Raw genomic sequence first — 21,092 nt, 5'->3', positions numbered from 1 at the left:
TACGCGCGCTATTATATCAATCTCTGGCCAGGAAGGGGTAGGAATGCATCACATCATCATGCAACAGAGTGATAGAGCAACATCAGCTATTAGTGTTTTTTTTTTCTTTTTTTCAGATACTACAGTATAGAGTGTCCAGTAGCAACGGACCTGCTAGAACAGCCTGCTTATCAAAACTGACCCAACAAGCTTCCATTGATTTGACCGGTGAAATCATCATGCCTGAGCTGGAATGTTGAATGGGGATTCGACTCTTAGTGACCGAAGAAGAATATTGATGATCGACCCCTTGCAAGTTTTTAAGATGATTATGGAATGAGAACTTGACTGACGCCTATACACAGCATCAAGACTGATTGCATTGATGCAGTATCTGATTCTGCACCAGGCTGACAGATGATAGAAGTGATTTCGATGTTCTTGATATTGTTGAGGTCGAATGAGATGTTCTGTGAAGAGATGTGGTGGTAGTTGTATGGTTGGAGAGGAAACAGCGCACATTCCTCAGGAACAAGGCCAGGAATGGGCAACTAGGCGCGGGGTCAACAACAACCTCCGATCTCGTTTCTTTGTGCCCATCTATTGCTTTCCCTCTGGCATTGGCTTTTCTCTGATATCTCTTTCTCTCTCTCTCATCTCAAGCAACTAACATCAAACTGTCTATAGACACACAGGTCACTCGCTCTCATATCCCATTCGTTTCTATAGCTTTCACACTCATTATCATCTCTACACTCTTTTACTTCCCTTCTTGTTCTTCTATTTTGCTTTTCTCTCCCCTGGCTCATTGCACTTTGGAGTAACACAGAACCCTATACACATATCGCGCCATTGAGCATTGATTTCAAGTACAATCGACAACATCGAAGACATCGGACTTGTGGAAACAGAGGGTCTTGTATCGAGAATAGAGTTTGGCACCATTTGCATCGTTAACGGCAGATCGATATTGCCTTCGAGGATAGCAAGGACAATCGAACGCAATTGGCATGGTATCGAGCTTTTTGAACATCGACTGCACTCTTTAGTCGTTGCTGGGAGCAATGGACGATGCAGGAACCCGCTCAGCACAGGGTAGACAGCCCCTGACAGACGCTGCTGCTCGAGTAAACCACGGACCAACCATTATAACACCTGGAATCGATGGAACGACGCCTCATCATGAACATTTGAAGTCCTTCGAATCTCCACAACCGCAAACCCTACACAATTCGCCAGTGGTGGTTCCTGATACGGCGCGGCTCTCTGTAGCTACCGACTCGCCAGCTCATTCAAATCGAAACTCAGCAATATCCACCACTTCGACGGCGTCAGGAAAAGGGAAACGAAAGACACATGTTGGACCATGGCAACTCGGAAGGACATTAGGGAAAGGCGCCACTGGGCGCGTGAGACTGGCCAAACATGCAGTGACTGGACAAGCCGCCGCAATCAAAATCGTCTCCAAGAAATCGGCAGCCATGGTTCAAAGTGAAAGTATAGCCGCAATGGATAGGAATGCGTGCCTTTTAGGAGATAACCAAGCTACACGGCCAATGCCGTTTGGAATTGAGCGAGAAGTGGTGATTATGAAATTAATTGAGCATCCTAACGTTATCAACTTGTACGACATTTGGGAGAATCGAGGTGAACTGTAAGTGTGGGCCCAACAATCAATCGTAGAGCCTGAATGCTAACTGTATAGTTACCTTGTCCTTGAATATGTTGAAGGTGGAGAGCTGTTTGACTACGTATCGACTCATGGCCCTCTTCCTGAGGAAGAAGCGGTTCGATTGTTCCGGCAAATAATCTCTGGTCTTGCATACTGCCATAGATTCAACATCTGCCATCGCGACTTGAAACCCGAAAATATACTCTTGGACCCGAGTCACAACGTCAAATTGGCAGATTTTGGTATGGCTGCTCTACAACCGGCCGGCCATTGGCTCAACACCTCATGCGGAAGTCCTCATTATGCTGCACCAGAGATTATCTACGGCCGAAGGTATCGCGGTGATAAAGCCGATATTTGGAGTTGTGGAATTATCCTCTTTGCGCTGTTGACTGGCTTCTTGCCGTTTGACGGTGGTGATTTGTCGAATACTTTGCAATTGGTGAAGAAGGGAAACTATCATATACCAACGTGGTTGTCAGTGGAGGCAGCGAATATGATTCAGAGGATTCTACAAAAGAGGCCAGAGGACCGAATCAGTATACAAAACATGTTTAATCACCCCCTCCTCAAAAAGTACGAAATCCTACACCAAGCAATGTCTCAGCATCCACTTGGACCTCCACCGCCTCTGTCCGCCAAAGATTGTGGTCCCGCCGTAGCCTCTCGCGCTGAGATTGATCTGGAGCTCCTCCGAAGTCTTCAGACCTTGTGGCACAGCGCTAATACAGAAACTTTGATAGAGCGGCTTCTATCTCAAGAGTCAGTATCATCCCTCCTGTTCAGAGCGCATATTCTAACTAGAACTACAGACCGAACCACGAAAAAATGTTCTACAATGCTCTCATCAAATTTCGTGACGAACAGTTAGAGAACTATCATGGGCAACCCCTGGAATACTCGGCAAGTGACTATCATCACATATCTCGACCACCTGCTGCCACGAGGGCAGTAGCGAAGCACTCGAAAAATGGTCGAATCCAAGGACATTCCCGCCGTCGATCTCAGTTCTCCATCCTCACTGAATCAAGTCGGCGTAGTAATAGTGGAAGAGAGCCCAAATCTTCCGCAAGCTACGATCCGTTCAGGGCTTCCCGGACTCCTGTGGCTACGGCTACGGCGCAATATGCAAGCGTAACCATCCATCGAGAAGACAATGTCCACAAAACACCGGAGGATATAGTTGTGGAAGTGGAGGGCTCTCTGCCTTCATCTCCTCCGAGAGCAGATGTCATTCCAAGTTCGTCCGTCGAGATTATTCAGTGGAATAGGAAGAAGAAATCACAACTCTCGTTTCACTCAAGGAGTTCCTTGGCCACCTCTCGTCGTGGATACAGCCCTGCTCCTCAATATCGGGCTGGATATAGACGGAATGTATCATTTCGACATATTAGAAACAGATCCGGTGGAGGTTCCTCGGCCAAGTCAGCAACAGAGCATTCCAAGTCACAAAGTTCCATTGCACATTTGCTAGCCAACGATAAAAGCTCCAACCTACTCACTGGCACACAATCTCCCGGACGAATGAGCAGTCCGGTACTTCCAGCACAACCTGCAGTGGTTCGTACTTCGGAAGTCGTTGCCAGTCTAGAACAGGATATACTGGTGAGGAAGATCCGCGATAATTTCTGGGGAGAAGAAGCAAGAAAGGTCTCCCACGAGCTCAGTCAAATCTGCGAGGAGGCCTTCAACAGATCGTCGGTGTCTACTCGGCACACAGCCGTTAGCACTGAAACTACTGCCACATCAATGTCTATTCATGAAGAAGAAGCGGAAAAGTCTAGAGCAGAGAAGAGTAGTGATGAATTGGACAAGATTGGGGATTTACCAGCATCTTACACTGTGAAAGAACTTGCTGAAACGCGTCGCAAACTTATAGAGCACTCTACAAAGGCCGAGGCTGCAGGTCTCCCAGACTACTTGTGTGAAGTGATAGCGCATCTTGATCGACTGATTGAACAAGATATTGCGCGCAATAAAGCCAAGACTGAGTTTGTTGAAAACCCAAATAGACGTACACTGTCTGAACCACTCACGAAACCTGTGGATACGGGCTACTTGCCTTCTATTTCCGAAGAGATATTTACGCCGTTAGAAACCTCCAGTCGTTATGATTTACATCGTGTTGATCATCATGCTACACCTGATCCGTCTCCTAGGGTCTCGCAAAACCTCGAAGCAAAGTCTACCATCAGAGTGGTTCCAAAGGATTCTTCCTTGCCATCCATCGATGACATTAAACCTTTGACAATCCGAAAGCGAAACGCCGTAACAGACGCGCCTTCGCCTCTAAGCAAATCGCGCCACAGTTCTGCTGACTCTGTGATTCATATTCGCAAACAAGGTGTTTCATCTGAACAACGTACAAGCAGTGACTCCGTCGCAACTAGTTTACGTTATAACTCACGGGCTCCGATGGTCTTGGAAACAATATCAGAAAGCTCGGATTCGCGTCGGTCCAGTGCCAAGTCATCATCTAATGGAGAGAAGAAGTGGTCGTGGTTTGGTAAACAGAAATCATATGTACATGAGGAAAACATTCAGGAAGTGACTTTGCCAAGTGTGAAGACGGCACCCGCTGGTTCGGTCAGTAACACTGAGACGTCTACAGATGCAGGAGAGAAGAAACCTCCGAGAAAAGCGTCAGGAGAAAAGTCCCGTCCTAGCTTTCTCAAGATGTTCACGAAGAAAAAAGCAGAGAGGGTGGACAGTGACAGCCTGACAGGTAAGACATACATCAGTCAAATGGCATCAATATCAAAATACTAAATCAACATAGGAGACTCATCACAAGATCAAGATGATACTCTACGTCAGGTTGAATCTAACGATACTGCGATTAGCCATGTCCCGGTCCATTATAGCGGTCGTCGTGCACGACGACCGTCAGGTGCCAGTCAGAATTGGTTTGCCCGATTTTTCCATGTTAAGCCTGCTCTAAGAGTCATGGCATTCAACGTACCTAAAGCAAAGATCCGCAAGGAGATTTACAGGACGCTTCGTGATTGGAAAGTCTACGGAATGAACGATGTATATCTCGATAGGGCTGAAAATGTGGTCCGTGGACGTGTTTGCGAGAAAAACTGTAAGTAACTTTGCCATGGCTTCTGGCTAAAGCTGACCATTCTATACAGTCCTTCATCTACGTCCAGTTGAATTCTCTGCGGAATTCTTCACTGTACTCGAACACAGTCGTCACGCCAACCTAAGTCTTGTTCGTTTCCGTCAAGAACGCGGTGCAGCCTCGTCATTTCACAAGGTCCTCGATCATTTGGAGTCGTTCATGAAAAAGAAGGGATTCATCGTCCAAGATCCAGTGCGGTCGAAGAAAATGGTCAAGATTTTGGATAACGTTCCCTAATTGATCCCATTATCTTTATACCTTTTTGTTTCCGTTTTGTCCAATCTCATATATGTCAAGTCCCTCCTTTCTGAACAATTATTCTCTCCTTTTTTTTTCCGAAAATAATTTTACCTGCTTTACTACAAGAGTCAGTCTTTACTTCTTGTCATTCTTTTGATAAAACTTTTACTGTATTGTGCCGGTCAAATTGTTTGGACTATTTTGGGGCGCTTTGATTGCTCGGTCTTTCGCTCTTTCTTACCCCCTTTTCTTTACTATATCAATCTTGAAGTTATTACAGTCGTTGCATAATTGAGGTAATTTCTATAATCATTCTTTTCTTAGGCTTAATCTTTATTCTACTTTGACCTCAATTATACCTTACTGGACCAAAGATCATCTCACGATATGCGATATTACCTGTTGATGCAGATACACGGTCGTGGCAATAACGCATTAGCACTGCAGGATAGATAATTATATACATGGATACGGGGCTATCGAGATTGAAAACGGTAAACAGTATGGACCTTCATTTTTTATAATTATCTATGCGCGGTCAAGTTGGTCGCATGAAAGTCTAAATTCGTTCATCCCATTTACAAATATACAATACCATTTCCCGAGAATAAACAGGCAATAGGTATCTAGGTATACAATAGATGTATTACCTAGGTACCGTTCAATCTTTTACTTCAGTAATTCAAGCATCCAGTCTATCCTGGTCAACTTCCGCTTCCGCTTCCGCAACATCCTCGTACAATTCATGTCCCACTCTCGACGACTTACGCCATCATATGTCTATTGAATGATGTATCTGGCCTAGCATGTTAAGGAGCTCCATTAAACTTGGAGACGCAGCCATTGGACCATTGGACCGTTCACCTGGGCATCATGGGACCAAGTTCTGCGCATGACTAAGGAATCTATCTAGGTACAGAAATATGTTACAGGTCAACAGCACATCACCTACTCATTCTAACAGAGACCTGGCATCGCAGACTTCGACACTAAAAAGTTCCAAGGCTATACCTACATGTCTGTCGAGTCAGACAACATCATCTGGTTCGAAGATGATAAATATATTGGCGCTCAGCACACATTCCCATCCGGGTTAGTATGGAAGCTGGATACCAAAATAAGTAAACATGGTTACTATGAGTCTCAAGCGGATTACGAGGAGTTTGGAATTCTCTTCGAGGCACAAAGAACCCTGAGATTCGTGCAAAGCAGGCTATTCAAGAAATTCCAGTCATCTTTCATTCGAAAATTGATGCCTTACCCCACTTACAAAGGCTCGCTGCTCCAGCATCCCATCATTATTATCTTGGAAGAAAGAGGAGCAGACTAATAACGACTGAGTCCCGGGTTGCTACATATTGAGTATATTGATGGAGAAGGTACCTGGTTCTGATCCTTCGGGTTCATTTTTGAACGGTCAAATGCCTCATCATGAACGAGATTGTTTGAGGGAAGCATTCAAGGAAGCGTGGCTGTAAGTCTTGCCTTTTATTGACAAGCTCTCCTCTGTCTTTGAAATCTAGAGGCTAGTATGGACGATATTCTAAAGATACCGGTACGTTGCGGAATGGTCCATACGGATGGATCAATGAGCAATCTGATTTGGGACAGGGATAAAAAAAGATGGTGAGATCATCCTTTGGATAATCGAGCACTAAACCGCGGTGACGCCCAATTCCTAACTCTGTATGTCCAGCTATCTGGTCGATTGGGAGCACTGGCGCTTCCCACATGCGTAAACGACTTGGGAAGATCGTATCTATATTCCTTGGAATCTCGCAAAAGAAGGGCCATCGCATAATCTTCACGACATGTCTGATTGGGGTTTGTAATACGATCATAGCATATGATTGCAACGAGAAAGAACCATTTCCATTCCAAAAGAAAAGGAGTCATCTCATGACAATCTAGGGTTAAACTTTGATACCAGTGTAAAGAGTAGACGAAATAAATACCAAAATTACACCGTAACTTACCTCCATATCACCGTCCAACCCAGACAAGGCTGTAAATTACAAGAAAAAAGCAAAAAAAAGCCAACGCTAGGCCCTTGGCGGGAATCAATTGCGGTTCGGCCCGCTTGCTGGGAACAGTCGTCTAATGAATCATTTATCGACGACGCGGTCACTATACAGTAGCCTCGTTATAACAAACAGAAGGCCTCTCGGGGGCCCAAATTAATATATCCAGAAGTGAGTTTGATTTAGGGATGAAGGTACCTCCATTATATTGATTTATTTTAGTATTAACAAATCGGATGCTCTTCAGTCCCATATTAAAGATATCCAAGCTGACATTAGTGGAAATGTGGAGCGGCAGCCTTCCTTTCATTATAGCCAGGTTCTACTGTATGCAGTTACATCCATGTACCACTTGCTTAGTTACATGGCTGATACCAGTGGCAGGGTATGTATCCTCAGTATTGGGAAATGGTTAAGGATATTTATTCATCATTCCGTTGATCGATGTCGTTCATTCCAGGAATCGCTTTTTCCTTGCTGACTTCCAGGCTCAATTGTCGGGATCATCCCGTTTAGACGATAGTCTGTATCATCTAGATTGGCCATGTTACAATGCGACGACGATGCTACGCTACGACCTCGGTAAGAATCTGTAAATATCAAAACAGTTCAAATTGATCAGACAGCCACCCATACATAAACATAAAGTGCTCAGTTATCCACTCAAACAAGGGGGTAAAATAATCTAAAACAACACGCATATTCAGACGCAGAGACAGAATAATCAGATAGCCACCCAGAAACAAGCAACGTGGATTACAAGTCGCGATTCAAAAGCAAAAACACACGCGCACACACAAGGTTCAAGCAGAGTCGCACTAACCCGACATCGCATCGAAAACCGGCATTGTGAGCGGGTCCCGAACGACTCAAGAAATGCAAAACAGTAAACCAGCAAATGCCGCTAATTCCGCAACTTTTGATTCCACCCATGCAATAACCAGTATCCCGTGCATAAAGGTCAGTGAGGCACCAAATGAACCTGTAAATCAAGGATGAAAAGTCACGAGAACCACCCGAACCGCTCAAAGAACCACGAAAGAGCCACCGTACGACAGATGCAATTATTTTGATAACGAACAATTCGCAGACTGCCACCCGAATTTTTTCGCGAAAAGACGACGATATATGATGCCGCCCCATTCCCATGGATTGTTTCACATGGTGTAAAAACCGATAGATGGCCTTCCCGAATTTTGCCAGAATCAGAATACCAATGAACTAGAAACGAAAAAGATCAGTGCAGCCTCCCGTGCAGAAGAACAAACATAGCGTAAAATATGAAAAGTCATCGAAGACGCATTAACGGGTCGCCCCAAGTATTTTATCAGAATGGAATCTTCTTCCGTCTTTCAATAAATCAAATATGAAAGGAAATGGTAAAGCAGATTTTAGTGTGGAACAAAGCATCTGAAGTATCGCATGATGTAAAACCGAGTTGTAAAGAGTCAAGCCTGGGTTTCAGTCCACTTTCTCTGTTCGATCCGCGAGTATTTGTGGTCGTCTAGTCCATAATAACGTTCGTCTTCGTGGCTTCATTTTAAATGGGCCGATACGTTGGTATCCTGCTCCTGGCAGGAACAAGGGACATGGTACGCAAGCGTCCCATATTCCTTTTAGCCCAAAGTAATGTATGGTCCAGCCATCCACTACACAACCAACTCATAAAGATACTCTTGTCGCATGCAAATAAAAGCCCCAACAGTTGAAATAACGGAATTGAACTGAATTGCAATGCGATTTCGAGGAATAGGAATAATAATGGTGTAAATGAAATGATAGTACAGCTTCGGCTCGCCGTTCGCAATGATGGATATTGGCCGCGCAACCTGCACAAAGTCGTATAGCCCATCCTGTCTTGTAAGATTTGGTTTTTTCTTTTTTTTCTCTTTCTCTTTCTTTTTTTTTTTGGTTTTGCGTTGACTCATTTCTTTAGCTCAAACATGACGGAAAGGTGCGCTTCCATGATGGAAGATCTTATACTTTTCGGTTCAGTTGATTGAGCATGTCGCTGTCCGTACTAGAACGGCCACCATTTGCGCCGGTAGAATCACCAGGTGGGTTATTGAGAATATCTCGAACATTCAACGGGCCACGCGAAGAGCCTGGGGTCGCGATTGGAGGTGGAGTTCCGTGAGCCGGCATTGGCGGGTAGCCTGGACGATCGTAAGAATATGATTGCGGAGACGCACGTCTATCGAGTGGTGGAGGTGGTGGTGCTGCATGATAATACGGTGCTGGAGGATACCCTGCTGCGGGAGGGCCGGTGGAAACTGGTGCTAGATTGATGGGTTCAGGATACTCGAACCCTGCCCCTGAGCCGCGTCGACCTCCCTGCTGACGCTGGCAGTACGTTAGATCACGGCGCTGAATTGGCGTTTAATTTGAACTTACTTGATCGTGAGGCAAATGGTGCTGCATAGGAGGCGGCGGGATTCGATCATCGACATGAGGACGGCCATAAGGAGGTTGATAATAAGCACCCTGTGGTGGCGGAAGTGTGCTTTCGGGCATTGCTTGTTGAGGTGGAAGTGGCTGGCCATGAGCACCGTACAAGACAACGTTATCTCCAGGATAACCACGACCACGCCCTGCTTGGGCCTGGGAACGGAGATGAGGATAGGCGGCATGAGCGGGAACAAATGCTTGCGCTTGCGAAGACACTGGTGTGAACATGCATTCCTGGTTGAAACGGACGCAGTTGGTGCAGCGTCCATCAGGGGAGCTCTCGAAACCCGAACAACGAATCTGTAACTCTTTACGTCAACCATGACTTCTTTTCCTTGAAAACTGTACATTGTAGAGGGAGGGTATAGCTAACCTTGCGACGGCGACAATAACGGCAGGCTATGGCTGTACGCTGCCTTGGGGCCGCGGCTTGGTAGACCACTTGAGGCCCTGGTGGAGGTTGAGCATACATGTCGGGTCGTTGATAAGGACCAGGGGCCGGTGGAGGAGGTAAACGATGGTAAGGATCTTGAGAGCCTTGAACTTGAGAGTGAACTGCAGCCATGCCAGATGGTGGTGCCGGAGGATAGGCAGAGGGAGGAGGAGGATATGCCGATTGCGGGTAAGGCTGCTGGTTATAGGGAGCTGGAGGATGCGACTGAAAAGAGAGCGGCGGTGGATATGTTGACGAGGGACGTGTCGACGAAGGACGCTATTGGTTTGATGAACTCTGCTGTCAGTGACGTGATGGAAGATTGATTGGTCCAGCGAAGAGATCTTCGAGGCATGAAAACATGTGGAGACAAAGGCCAATAAGGTCTTTCCTGGGGTATGTAGTAGTAATGGAAGAAAGGGGCGGTCAGGTGAGAGAGTAAGATGTAAAAGAAGAGAAGAAGTAGAGGTAGGTAGGGATGGAAGGAGAGGAAAGTCTAAATGACCAAGGTCCCACCAGTAGTGGACGAGGTCAAGTATATAAAGACTCAGGTGCGTGTGACTCAATAATGTTGGAAAACAGGCCCGGGAGTATTATTAGATTGACTTACGTTATTATTGTCCTCGGCGTTCCACGACGGGTGCTGTGGGTGTTGAGGACTGGGTTTCTCGCTGTTCCACGACTGTTGTGGATGGTTGCCCTGACCGCTAGGATTTGACATTGAGTCTAGGGTGCAGACGCGTGAAGCTGCAGTCACAACGAGTGGAGAGGCGAAAATGGAAGGAGAGAGGAAGAGAGGGGGGGGGGAAGGGTAAAGAGGGAAGGAGTTAGGGAAAAAAAATAAGTGTGATATCAGGTTGTAGGGCCAGTCAGCTTGGGAATGTAGAACCGGGGGGCGTGTTGGACTTTGGGCTGGCAGCTGCACAGTGGTGGACACAATCCGGCAGGGCCGACAAGGGCCGGCGCAGAGCACTTGGGATGGGGCCCAATCAGCACCAGGGCACGGCGAATCACAATGATTACCAGCGTGCTCGGCTGATGCACAAGACTAGTATTCGCGTGGTCGACGGGAACGGCTGGAGACGTAATTCGTACGCCGGAAGCCGTCGCCAATTTTCGTTGGTTGACGGGCCAGATGGGGACACTCTTTTTATGGACAGGGAGGGGGCTGTGGGCGCGGACCACTTGGAGAGAGCCCACTCACTCAGCACTATCTCGACCCTCGAGAGTTGCACTTATGTCTATTGAAGACGAAAGACGGGGCAAAGGGACGGCCGGTAGCAAGGCCTGCAGAACGGCGATTGCAGCAGGGTCGACCTTGGTTCGCGAGGGACGGAATCCTGACGCCTGTTAGTGATTAGTGATGTGATAATAGTCGAAGTAAGCCGTTGTGGACACGGGTTGATTGTATTGCATATTAAGGAATTAGAAAGTAGCGGCGTTGTTTTGGAATTAACTAGCGGGTAGGATATCTGATGAATGGATGAAAAAGTTGGCGGGGAAGAGCGACGAAAGATGAGAAAGAGGTGAAAAGAAGGAAGAGAGGAAGAGAGAGAGAAGAGGATGAAGTTGTACACAAAGAGAGCGAAGCGATGCGATGCCACCTGGCAGGAAGTCACTTGGTTCCTTCCCCAAGTTGTGCTGCTGCTGCTGCTGCTTGCTGCGTTCAGGCAGGAACTCGATCGTTCCTTCCTTCGTATACTCTACACTGCATGCTGCATGCACTTACTGTATCAACTCCTCGTCAGGTATTTCTCTCGTACATACAGATACGGTACTGACTAGTCGAGGGTGGCACTAAAAGCGGTGTACTAGTACCTAGTAATCCTTGGTTACCGCGCCCGGTCACTCTCGAGGCCATTATGCAGGTGCGGAATGCTGTTTAGTTTAGGCCGGAATTGAAAGTGAAATGCCATAATACGAGGTAAATACTACACGCACGTATTATCTATCGAATTGCCAATTGGCAAATGAGAATTTGAAGACAAGAACAAGAACGAGGACCGGTCTATGCGATCAGAAGTAGCTTTCGATCATGACATACTGAAAATATCCTAACGCGATATGACGGTGGGTGGATAGGCGATCGGGAGACGGCAAGGCGCGAGACGGAACGGGAAGAAGATACGCTCAAAGAAGCAATAAATGGATCGTGGATCTGCAGTCCTCGAATGAGCGTTCTCAATTCTCATCTCTTCGTCACTCGTTATTTCATCATTCGTCATCCATGTGACAGACGGGAGAGCTTAACAGAGAGAGAAGATACAAGTCCCGTCGAGTTTTTTGATACAGACATAAGATTGTATGGACGTTGAATTACTCACCAAGAACAGACGAAGAGAATGACAATTGCTCCGTTCCCTTGCACTTGTATTGACTGTGTACAGACTTGGCTAGCGGTGTTTAACTTTGCCCTTTTGCGGTGGAGGAAGGTCTTAGTACCCAGTGCCATAACCATGGATCAGCTTAAATAGCGCTGGTGTCTCACTTGTATGCTTGGTATTGCCGTGTACCGGTAATACCGATACCCTTAGGCCTGTTTTCAGGCTCTGTAGGTAAACATACGAGTTCGCATCGACCAATTAGTCACGTGTATCTTCGCACGCAAGCAGTTACTTCGATAACAAGGCACCTAAAACTAAAATACTTTTGATCTACAATTTAAAGTCGGCACATGATTTCATTCTCATGTACTCCGAGGTGATTCGAAGGTCTGCACAGGTCGCCCACAGAGGCAGGTCGAACGGGGAACGGTTGCATATGCATGAGCGCTTAGCCGGGTTGCTCAGCGGGCCGCGCCGGCGTGATAGTTACGACGACGTATCTCGGGCCAACAAAGCATCTCAATTTACTTTGCAAGTGCATATTGTGGATATTTGAATTACTTTAGTTCGTATTTTTGGCATAGGATTAGGTAGCTACATTATTATATTTAAACCTCGTAATAAGCCCCAAGGATGTTCCAAGGTTGTATGACGACAACTGAATCATGTTTAATATCCGAGGGTCGTATATCACTGGCCCAATCTGAAGAAAACCCGACAGGGATTGCTTGTCATAAGAACCATGTGCTGATGTCCACCTGATAATAATATTAATAGCGTACGCAGGTAGTGACGAGAATTAATTCAGCTGCAGGCGCGCATGTGTCACGATATTCCATTTCCGACTCACCCGCTGAAACCCACACTGAAGCGTCGGCGACTTGAGACTTATTGACTGAGGGATCATTCCGAGGTCGAAACACAGTAAGTGTGAAAAAAAAAAAAAAAAAAAAAAACACCAATCAATTGATTTTCATATGTTGGGCTGAGCGTTCGCCATCACATTTTGTGTATCCATGATCCATGGATCATGTAGTTTGACTAAACATGTTAGTTGTGTTAGTCAACCTGGAAAGTGGGCGCGGACGAGCCGTCCCTCCCTTGTCACCTTTGGCCTTTTTCTTTTTTGTTTCGTCCTCAGCTGAAAATTCATCCCAGAACCATACGAAATTGTTTTTTTGCCACCGCAAATCGGAAGCAATCAACCAGGAAGAAAAAAATTTAATTAGTTGAGAGCGAAATACATTCGCAGCCAATCAACCCTTCTTCAGCCACGATTGATTTCCTTGTTTCGACATCTTTTCACGATCATTTTTCTTCATACTTCCTGCGCGTCATTCATCCGGTGGACCTACCTCTTCAAAAAAAAAGAGATCCACCAGTCTCCGATCTTAATCCACCTCCTTTTTCCTCTTCGTTTGACTCGACTTGTCCCTTTTTCCTGCCCTCTCACTGGATCCCGGCACATAAAAAAAGCATTTATGCAAGAACGGCCCGTGTAGCCGCTGCACGTACGTGTAAGATTATCTTAGTCGTTCATATAGGGCTACACGTCAGTCTGCCGTCTATATAAATTATAAGATGTCATTTTGTACAGTCGTCTTCAAATGTTCAAGCAGACTATTCCGCCAATCGTAGAAGGTGGAAAAATATCCTTGACTCATTCCCATATTATGGTCACCGGGTCAAGCGACACGATTTCTCGCAGTCCATACCATGGTTCGATTTCCAAACATTGTTTGGTTCGCCGTTCCAAACGGAGTTTTCCGTTTTCATTTACTTTTTTTCCCAAGATGATGGATCTGGGCGAATTCGGGATTTCACATAGGATCCACTTGTATCCACACAGAACGAATCAGATCTGAACATTTGCAGTTTGGCAATGGTTTTTTAAGGCATATGATTTGTGATAGTGACAGTGTTGAAGCGAGGATAAAGACTCAATAATAAGGCTAGATTCGGGTACCTGCTTTGATCAGTCGCACGCTGAAAGAGGTTGAGTACGACCTGGCCTAATTTCCTAATTCATACATATATGCACTGATCACAGCCTCACTCCCCGCAGGAAATCATTTCTAATCAAAATGACCTAAATTGTATCGATCCAATAGCCCAAACGAGTCCCTTGCACCGTCTCTTCACCGCTCAATACTAAACAGTCAACATACATCAAAATCGGCCTTGACCGCCAGTTAGTACAGTCATGCATGGCACATGAGAGAGAAAAGAGTCCAAGACTTAATTCCCGAGGATCGTTTTTTTCCCTGATAAATTTCTCGTTTTCTTAATACGTACGCGTACACTACGGTAACGTAATGACAATACATTAGTGTCCGGTACTCGTACAGCTAAGGGTGAGCGGACCGAAGCCACGCTGATTACTGGGACTCCAATCATGCGCCTCGCCTCGACGCCCCACCCCGGAAACCCGCAGGCAGTTTCGGTCACATGCTCTGCTAGTAGCCAATCAGGTGTGACTGTCGTACTTGGCACTAGAATCTATCCTTGACCATCTGATCAGGCATTCATGCTTGAGATTCTTCGCCAGTCTTGTCGTGTTTATTCTTAGTAAGGACTGGCTGGGTATCGCGTTTGATATCAATGCTGGAATTACAGTATTTACGTACATTCAACATGCGCTGTGTGATTTGTACTGGTTGATGCGATGCAAGTAGCAGCAAGATACGGGCTTGGAGATGTAAGATTATATGGAGTCGCGAGAAACAATAAAAGACTGATGCAACAACATTGAACGGGAGGGAGCATCAAGGAAAGCGCGAGTCAATCGAACAACACCATTATACATATGTACATGCATAGATTAGTATGTACATGCTGGCAGACAACCATACTTTGTGACAATCTCTCACCTTGCATGAAAACCCAACAGCAGAACTGCAGCCAACGGATAACTAGTGGATGTCTATTCTGATTGAACAGGCTGATCAACTGGACACGAATTGAATCCCCCGACTAACATTTTCATGGTTAAACGAAAAATGCATTGAAAGGGCCAAGTCACCACTGCATGACCTTTCCATGCCCTGATGTTGAGTTTTGAGAAAGTCCAGGCCACGCAGTCGATACTTAGACACAGAATTTATACCAAGTTATGCCAACCCAAAGAACAATAATAACCATTTGCTTCAAGGTTCTAGGACGCTCTGATCGTTTCTTTTCTTTTTCCTGATATCAAGACAAACAAATAGCGAACAACCAACCTTAGGACAAAAAGGCAACTAGCATCTGACATGCATTACGCCAATTATTCCCTATTGACGTGGCTACGTAGTAACGACCTAGAACACGCAGGGGAAAAAAAATCTGATAGATCAGAATATTTCTTGAACATTGTACATTCACGGAGATATCTTGATGTTGAAATCCGAAAGCTTATGACTAATTTGAGGTCCGAAAAGTACATACAGTAAGAGGGCATCCATCTCTGCAGTCAAGACCTCAAGATCAACGGACGGACCATGTCACGCACTCTACTACGAGTTATTGTTTCTTTAAAGTCTTATTTCCTGTTTGTGGCCAGTTTTTTGAAGAATTAATGCGAGTCAAAGGTAGGGCTACGCTCAACTTGGTTGCTGTGATTAATGCCGGATATGAATTGGTCCGCTATTTCAACGTCAATTTACTTCATACATCCAAACAAATCGACATCGCTGCAAGGACAACTAGCACACTCTTCCAAGCCACTATTCACTATCTTCTTGGTCATCCTCGCCTTCACTTGGCGGGTCATCGGGCATCACGACGCTGTTCAGATACGTGACCTGCAGATGATTGTCAGTGCCCGGTCTCATATTCCTCATAAAGGAATGGTGCTGTGGGTATGCCCGAAGCAGACATTCGTGTCAGAGAAGGGAATCGAGTGAGGGAATATTAAGTTTCAATCTAGTTGATCCCAAGTAGCCAATCGATTGATCGATATAGGCTCAAGGAAGCATTAAAAGGGAAGAGACTCGACATGCAGGTGAAATGCAAAGCCTGGAGTCTATTTCATCCTCTACCATGCCCTCTTTTTTGAGTAAAATTGGAAAAGAGAGGGGTTGTCAACGCTAAAGGCGGACCGAGAGCGGGTGGATCTGGACGAATAACGAGGTGTGAATTCGAAACCAATTCCCACAGATGCACAAGGACTGTTGCACTTGCAACTTTGTCGGTGGATCATAATGTGGTATGGAAAGGGAAGAGGCAAAGGCAGCTGAAGGAGGGGAAAGGAATAGAAAGTAACAGTCACCGGACCACTTACAAAAGGCACCAATACTTCTATCAAACTCTCAATCCGCTCTTGTGCATCGGGGCTGAGTAGGATTTCATCCGGGAGTGGTTTTCCGACTGTATAGCTCCTCAATCTGAGTAAGTCAATGTTGGGATTGTCGTGTTCGTAGCCCTTGATGTGTTCCGTGTTAGTAAGGAAAAAAATCGTAGAGCTTAGCAAGGAGCGGAAAATGATGGTGAACCATGGAACGAAACGGCACTATGCAGCGCCGTCGAAGCCATCGCGTCGGCAGATTGCACCAGACAGTGCACACAGTACAGAAACACAGGGAGAGGAATGACTATTGACCACAAAGAACGACCTCGAAATTAGAGTGAGAGGAATGTCTTGCTTTTGGCAGTATCCGTATACCACGTCCTGTCGTAGTCACAGTCTCTGGCCATGATTAGTAGGCTTGGTGGTTGGTAGCCTTAACGGGCAGTCACCAAAGTTTGGTACGAATGGGCCTTGCCTGTCACCGGCCGTCCCGTCTACCCGCGGCTTCCAACCATCATCCTCTATATCAAATCAACCCGTGTTATGGCATTGAGTGGTTTGTCATGGGTACTTTGACAGTCTGAGTACTGACTCCCGCAAGGACATAAAAAAAGAGCATATCAAGCTTGCTTCTGTGTCTTGCCAAAGCTCTCCGATATCCGGCGCGGGTGACCCAGCCAGAGCCAGGATGCGACGCACTGTTAAGTGGCAGGTTGAAGGATCGAGACCAGGAAAGTGATCTTTTAGTGTTGACATTCATACCGCAATGCAGAAACAAAACACAATCAATCAAAGTCACGATCTAAACGCGCTTCACCTCTTTACAATGGACTTTGAACGCGTCTTCTTACCTACCGATGAGATCGCCGAACGTCGAAGCGCCCAACACAACATTTTAAACGCCGCCAAACGATAAGAAACCAAACGGCTGTGGCATATGACAAGGGAAGGATGATTGGATGCAGGAAGGGGATAACAAGCTAGCTTACCTTTGGTTTGGTTTTGAGAGCGCTCTCCTGATTTTGATCCACGAAAGCTTTGACAGCTTTGCGCTCATCGTCGGGTATACCCTTGAAAAACTCTCTTCTCAAGCCTGCATTCCTCAGGACAGATTTAAGTCGCGTGGAATTCCGATCGACGTCTCTCCGAAGAAGAGCCAGTTTGCTGGCCTCTGGCATCCATAACCCCGCACCTATGGCATCACGGAATCGTCAACAAGCCCTCGTCACACGAAAAACATAATATCTAGTTGCTATGTGGAGTTGTGGTCTTCCTCTGGATTGCCTAGTCCGCGTAACCGGGTACTGCATGTGGCTGGCAGAACCGATCGTGTTGGCTTCAGGAGTCCAGAGTTGATCCCTCAATGGAACGGAACGCACATACATACCTATAAAGCAGTGCCCGGGTTGGAGGTGTAGATAATACGCTGCATACGGACCCTTGCGTCCTGTACGACTCCTGTGTCTAGATTAGCCAGCTCGCAGGTTTAGTATGTAGCAAAAGATACCTACCATGCAGCAGAGAAATGTGTCTATGGTTCCGTTAGCCAAGGATAGTGCTCGACAAATACGAGACGGTTCGAATATAAGGGCAAGAAACGAGGGAAATCTTGCCTTATATGGAGTGGGATCATTGCTAAATCTGATGTCCCTATGTATGCGAAAAACCTGTCGGCTGTTAGGGTTGGTGGTATATTGCGCAAGAAGCTGATGCAGGACTAACCAAATCTTTGGCAGGTAGTTCCGGAATTGTCTCATCTTTCTCGATGATCTTTTCGGTCATAGTCTCCACGAACGTATCCCAATCTTTTTTGGAAGCTCGATAGTCGGCGTCATGTGCTGCCGATTGGTTAGCATATACACGTTGGACACCAAGGGTGCACCAATACCTTTTAGCCACTGCCGTTCGTTGTTCTCCTTGAGATCTTTCAAGAAAAGCATAGTGTTCGCGTGAATCGTATCATCCTTATAGTCTATGCCACCGAGATCTCGTGCTTTGGGCTTCTTGATGAAGACTTCCTTTCCTGGACCTAGCCCAGTCTTGACTCCCTCTCGCCATAATTCTCGGCCTTTGGCTGTCTTTGAGGCAGGTACACCTTCTGCACTGTCGTCCGAATCTTGCTTCTGCGCCTTTGCGCTGCTTGACGGCCGACCACGCTCTCTTTTCTTTGGCTTATCTTCTTCAGACTCTTCATCATATGCATTATTTTCGTCATCTGATTCTTCATCCTCGTGAGCGGCTGCTTCTTCCTCATAAGCCGAGCCGGAATCGCCGTCGACGTCACTGGCTGGTTCATCGGTATCAGAACCTTCAAAATACTTGCTCTTTTTGGCGGTACTTTTGATTGTAGAACCCGCGGAAAGTCGTTTCCTCTTGGTATCTACCTCGGTAGCTGGGCTTTCGCCCAATGAAAGCCTTGTTGAGCGACGAGGCATGCTCCCTTCTAAGTCGTATGTATTTAGTTCTGCTGCTGTACTACCAACAAGCGACTAGGAATTATCCCTTTAGTAGTGCGTCGTCACAGAGCTTTGACCTAAATAATAGTACCCTCTTCAGAAACCCCGAATCAGTGAGAAATAAAATTGAAACCAAATAATTCTGGTTAGCCGGCAAGCAACCAGAAAGTCAACTTGTATCGGTGCCAGTGAACAGAGAGACCCGCATATCATAGCGGGACGGACTGAACTAACCCATCGATTGTGACGAACAGGCGGTAATAAATACCTGCTTACCGCCCCTGTCACAGTAAAATACCAAAAATACACAAGGCATCTGACTCGCCTCCAACCGCAGAAAAAGCAACTCGTCTTTTCATAGCTCGATATTCTCTGTTTAGCGTCATTGCATTGTGGTGTGCTTGGGGAAGCATGACGATTGGTCAAAAAATTCGGCCCATTTCCAACCCTTGATATTCGAAAATAAAAGCCAGGTAGCAGTACAAAATGATCGCACCGTTGCAGTACGGCGATGCTACCATTCCGCCCGGGTTCGTGGCACGTAAGAGCAAAATTTTATCTGATTTGTCTGTTCCCGACGCGGAATATACGGATCTGTCTCCGAAAGGGTCGGTCGATGAAGGTATTCGCGACTTGATCAGAGACATCAATGCTTTGGACGGCCTCGTGACCACTAGCAGTTGCGCTGGAAGAGTAAGCGTTTTTGTGGAAGGGAGCAAAAAGACGAAGAAGAAACAAAAGACAGATACCATATCTGCAGCAGATGAAGAGTCACAAGCTGTAAACCAAGCTGCTAGCCAGGTTAAAGGTCAATTTGAAGACGAGAAAACTGAGAATGAGGATAGAGACGGCAGGGAAGGAGGAAGGATGTTCGCTCCTTCCGGCGGAAAGGGCGAGGGAAGGTGGTTGTACGTCTCACATGATCCCGTCGACAACATCAAGTCTTCATATCATGAGCTCTTTGGCCTTGTTCCTGGAGATGGAGTCCCAAAAACCAGCACATCAAGTGATGCGAGTATCCGGCTCATTCGCTTTCATTACGATCCAATGGTGTGTGCTAAGTCTCTACTCTATTTGATGCAAAACTAACAGCTTCCAGATCCTACACGTTATGGCGGCCACTCTTCATCACGCCCATCCAGTCCTAGCCGCTGCGAGCCATGCAGGCTTTCGTGAAAGTGGACTTCAGAGCTTGCGGTGTCTCGAGGTCTCACATAGTAGTGGTCCAAACCAGCACTTGACAGATACTGCATCACACAGCCCAATTGTTGCCGTTCGCTCTTCTGGATTAGCTCTTGAATCTGTCATCGGGTACTGCGAATATGTTGAAGACGACTCGGAACCAGTGATGCGAAGTCTGGTCACGGAAGAGTATCTACGAATGCTCGTAGCTCTCGCAAATGACAGATTTGGCGTCAATAAAGAGCGTGTGGAAAGATTCCAGAACAGATTACTCGATCTTTATAAGATGGGTCTGGATGGCACGCCCAATACTGCTCATAAAAGGCAGCCTCCTGACTGGGAAGATCCACAGGCTAGGAAGGAGAGAAAGCGAATTGAAGGCCTTAAGAGACAGGCAGAGACAACTCGACAGAAAGAATCCGCTCTGAAACCTGAATTCGATGAGACAGACATTGACATGAACATAGATTTCTGATGCAAATTTCATCACAAAGAACGGCTACCCTACCAGTACCTCAGGCTACAGTAGAACCTGGCTATAACGAAAGGAAGGCCACTCCACATTTCTACTGGTATCAGCTTGGATGTCTTTAATATGGGGCTGAAGAGTATCCAATCTGTTAATACTAAAAGGGATTAACATATTGGGGGGGTGCCCTTCATCCCTAAATCGAACTCACTTCTGGCTATATGCGTTTAGGCCCTGAGAGGCCTTCTGTTTGTTATAACCAGGTTCTACTGTACTCATTGTTCTATCACTATTGGCGAATGGCACTGAAATTGGCATTTTCAGATGATCCATGATTCATTCGTCGTATCCTTCTAGGACATGGACTATCAAACTCGCTACATATAATTGAGTGCCTAGTAAAAGGTACAAAGACAGGATTCAGCTTTGTGGACTCATGATCAGGAGTGGAAAAAGCAGAACTTATCACTTAAGAAA

General features: G+C 46.2%; 4 protein-coding genes across 5 annotated transcripts, besides 3 other annotated features; 2 read left to right on the top strand and 2 right to left on the bottom strand.

Annotated features, from left to right (window-relative positions):
• Positions 1–1,043: 1,043 nt before the first annotated feature.
• On the top strand, positions 1,044–5,059 carry TSTA_026550 (serine/threonine protein kinase (Kcc4), putative; the record flags this gene model as incomplete). Its single annotated transcript, XM_002479736.1, has 5 exons — positions 1,044–1,633; positions 1,685–2,413; positions 2,464–4,376; positions 4,431–4,736; positions 4,786–5,059. 5 exons carry the CDS (start codon positions 1,044–1,046, stop codon positions 5,010–5,012), a joined length of 3,765 nt encoding a protein of 1,254 aa, XP_002479781.1. The 3' UTR covers positions 5,013–5,059.
• Positions 5,060–7,628: 2,569 nt separating this feature from the next.
• Positions 7,629–10,638, bottom strand: TSTA_026540 (C6 transcription factor, putative; the record flags this gene model as incomplete). The annotated part of the gene is made up of 4 exons (XM_002479735.1): positions 7,629–9,370; positions 9,431–9,784; positions 9,858–10,196; positions 10,528–10,638. 4 exons carry the CDS (start codon positions 10,636–10,638, stop codon positions 9,014–9,016), a joined length of 1,161 nt encoding a protein of 386 aa, XP_002479780.1. The 3' UTR covers positions 7,629–9,013.
• Positions 8,908–8,946: a sequence feature (A-rich).
• A 790-nt stretch (positions 10,639–11,428) lies between the features above and the next one.
• Positions 11,429–11,481: a sequence feature (CT-rich).
• Positions 11,482–13,174: 1,693 nt separating this feature from the next.
• Positions 13,175–13,197: a microsatellite.
• A 2,632-nt stretch (positions 13,198–15,829) lies between these two features.
• On the bottom strand, positions 15,830–19,190 carry TSTA_026530 (uncharacterized protein). Of its 2 annotated transcripts, XM_002479733.1 has the most exons (8): positions 18,397–19,190; positions 18,231–18,346; positions 18,122–18,175; positions 18,020–18,039; positions 17,896–17,966; positions 17,498–17,700; positions 16,503–16,643; positions 15,830–16,023 (listed from the first exon to the last, which is right to left on the bottom strand). In XM_002479733.1, the coding sequence occupies exons 1-8, from the start codon at positions 18,941–18,943 to the stop codon at positions 15,946–15,948; spliced, it is 1,230 nt and encodes a 409-aa protein (XP_002479778.1). In that variant the 5' UTR covers positions 18,944–19,190; the 3' UTR covers positions 15,830–15,945. The 2 variants fall into 2 exon arrangements, with proteins under 2 accessions (XP_002479778.1, XP_002479779.1); XM_002479734.1 differs by lacking the exon at positions 15,830–16,023 and having other exon boundaries at positions 16,141–16,643.
• Positions 19,191–19,450: 260 nt separating this feature from the next.
• Positions 19,451–20,621, top strand: TSTA_026520 (DUF207 domain protein; the record flags this gene model as incomplete). The annotated part of the gene is made up of 2 exons (XM_002479732.1): positions 19,451–20,014; positions 20,064–20,621. 2 exons carry the CDS (start codon positions 19,451–19,453, stop codon positions 20,619–20,621), a joined length of 1,122 nt encoding a protein of 373 aa, XP_002479777.1.
• Positions 20,622–21,092: the final 471 nt, after the last annotated feature.

The sequence above is a fragment of the Talaromyces stipitatus genome, genomic scaffold, assembly GCF_000003125.1.
Source record: "Talaromyces stipitatus ATCC 10500 scf_1105507295541 genomic scaffold, whole genome shotgun sequence".
NCBI classification, from domain to species: domain Eukaryota; kingdom Fungi; phylum Ascomycota; class Eurotiomycetes; order Eurotiales; family Trichocomaceae; genus Talaromyces; species Talaromyces stipitatus.
This window is presented reverse-complemented; position numbering and strand designations above follow the sequence as displayed.

Excerpts from the sequence above, each read along its gene's own strand:
- TSTA_026530 (XM_002479734.1), bottom strand. The coding sequence starts at position 18,943 with ATGCCTCGTCGCTCAACAAGGCTTTCATTGGGCGAAAGCCCAGCTACC. Across the intron at positions 18,176-18,230 it reads AACTACCTGCCAAAGATTTG|GTTTTTCGCATACATAGGGA; the intron begins GTTAGTCCTGCA and ends AACAGCCGACAG. Across the intron at positions 18,040-18,121 it reads ATGATCCCACTCCATATAAG|ACACATTTCTCTGCTGCATG; the intron begins GCAAGATTTCCC and ends ACGGAACCATAG.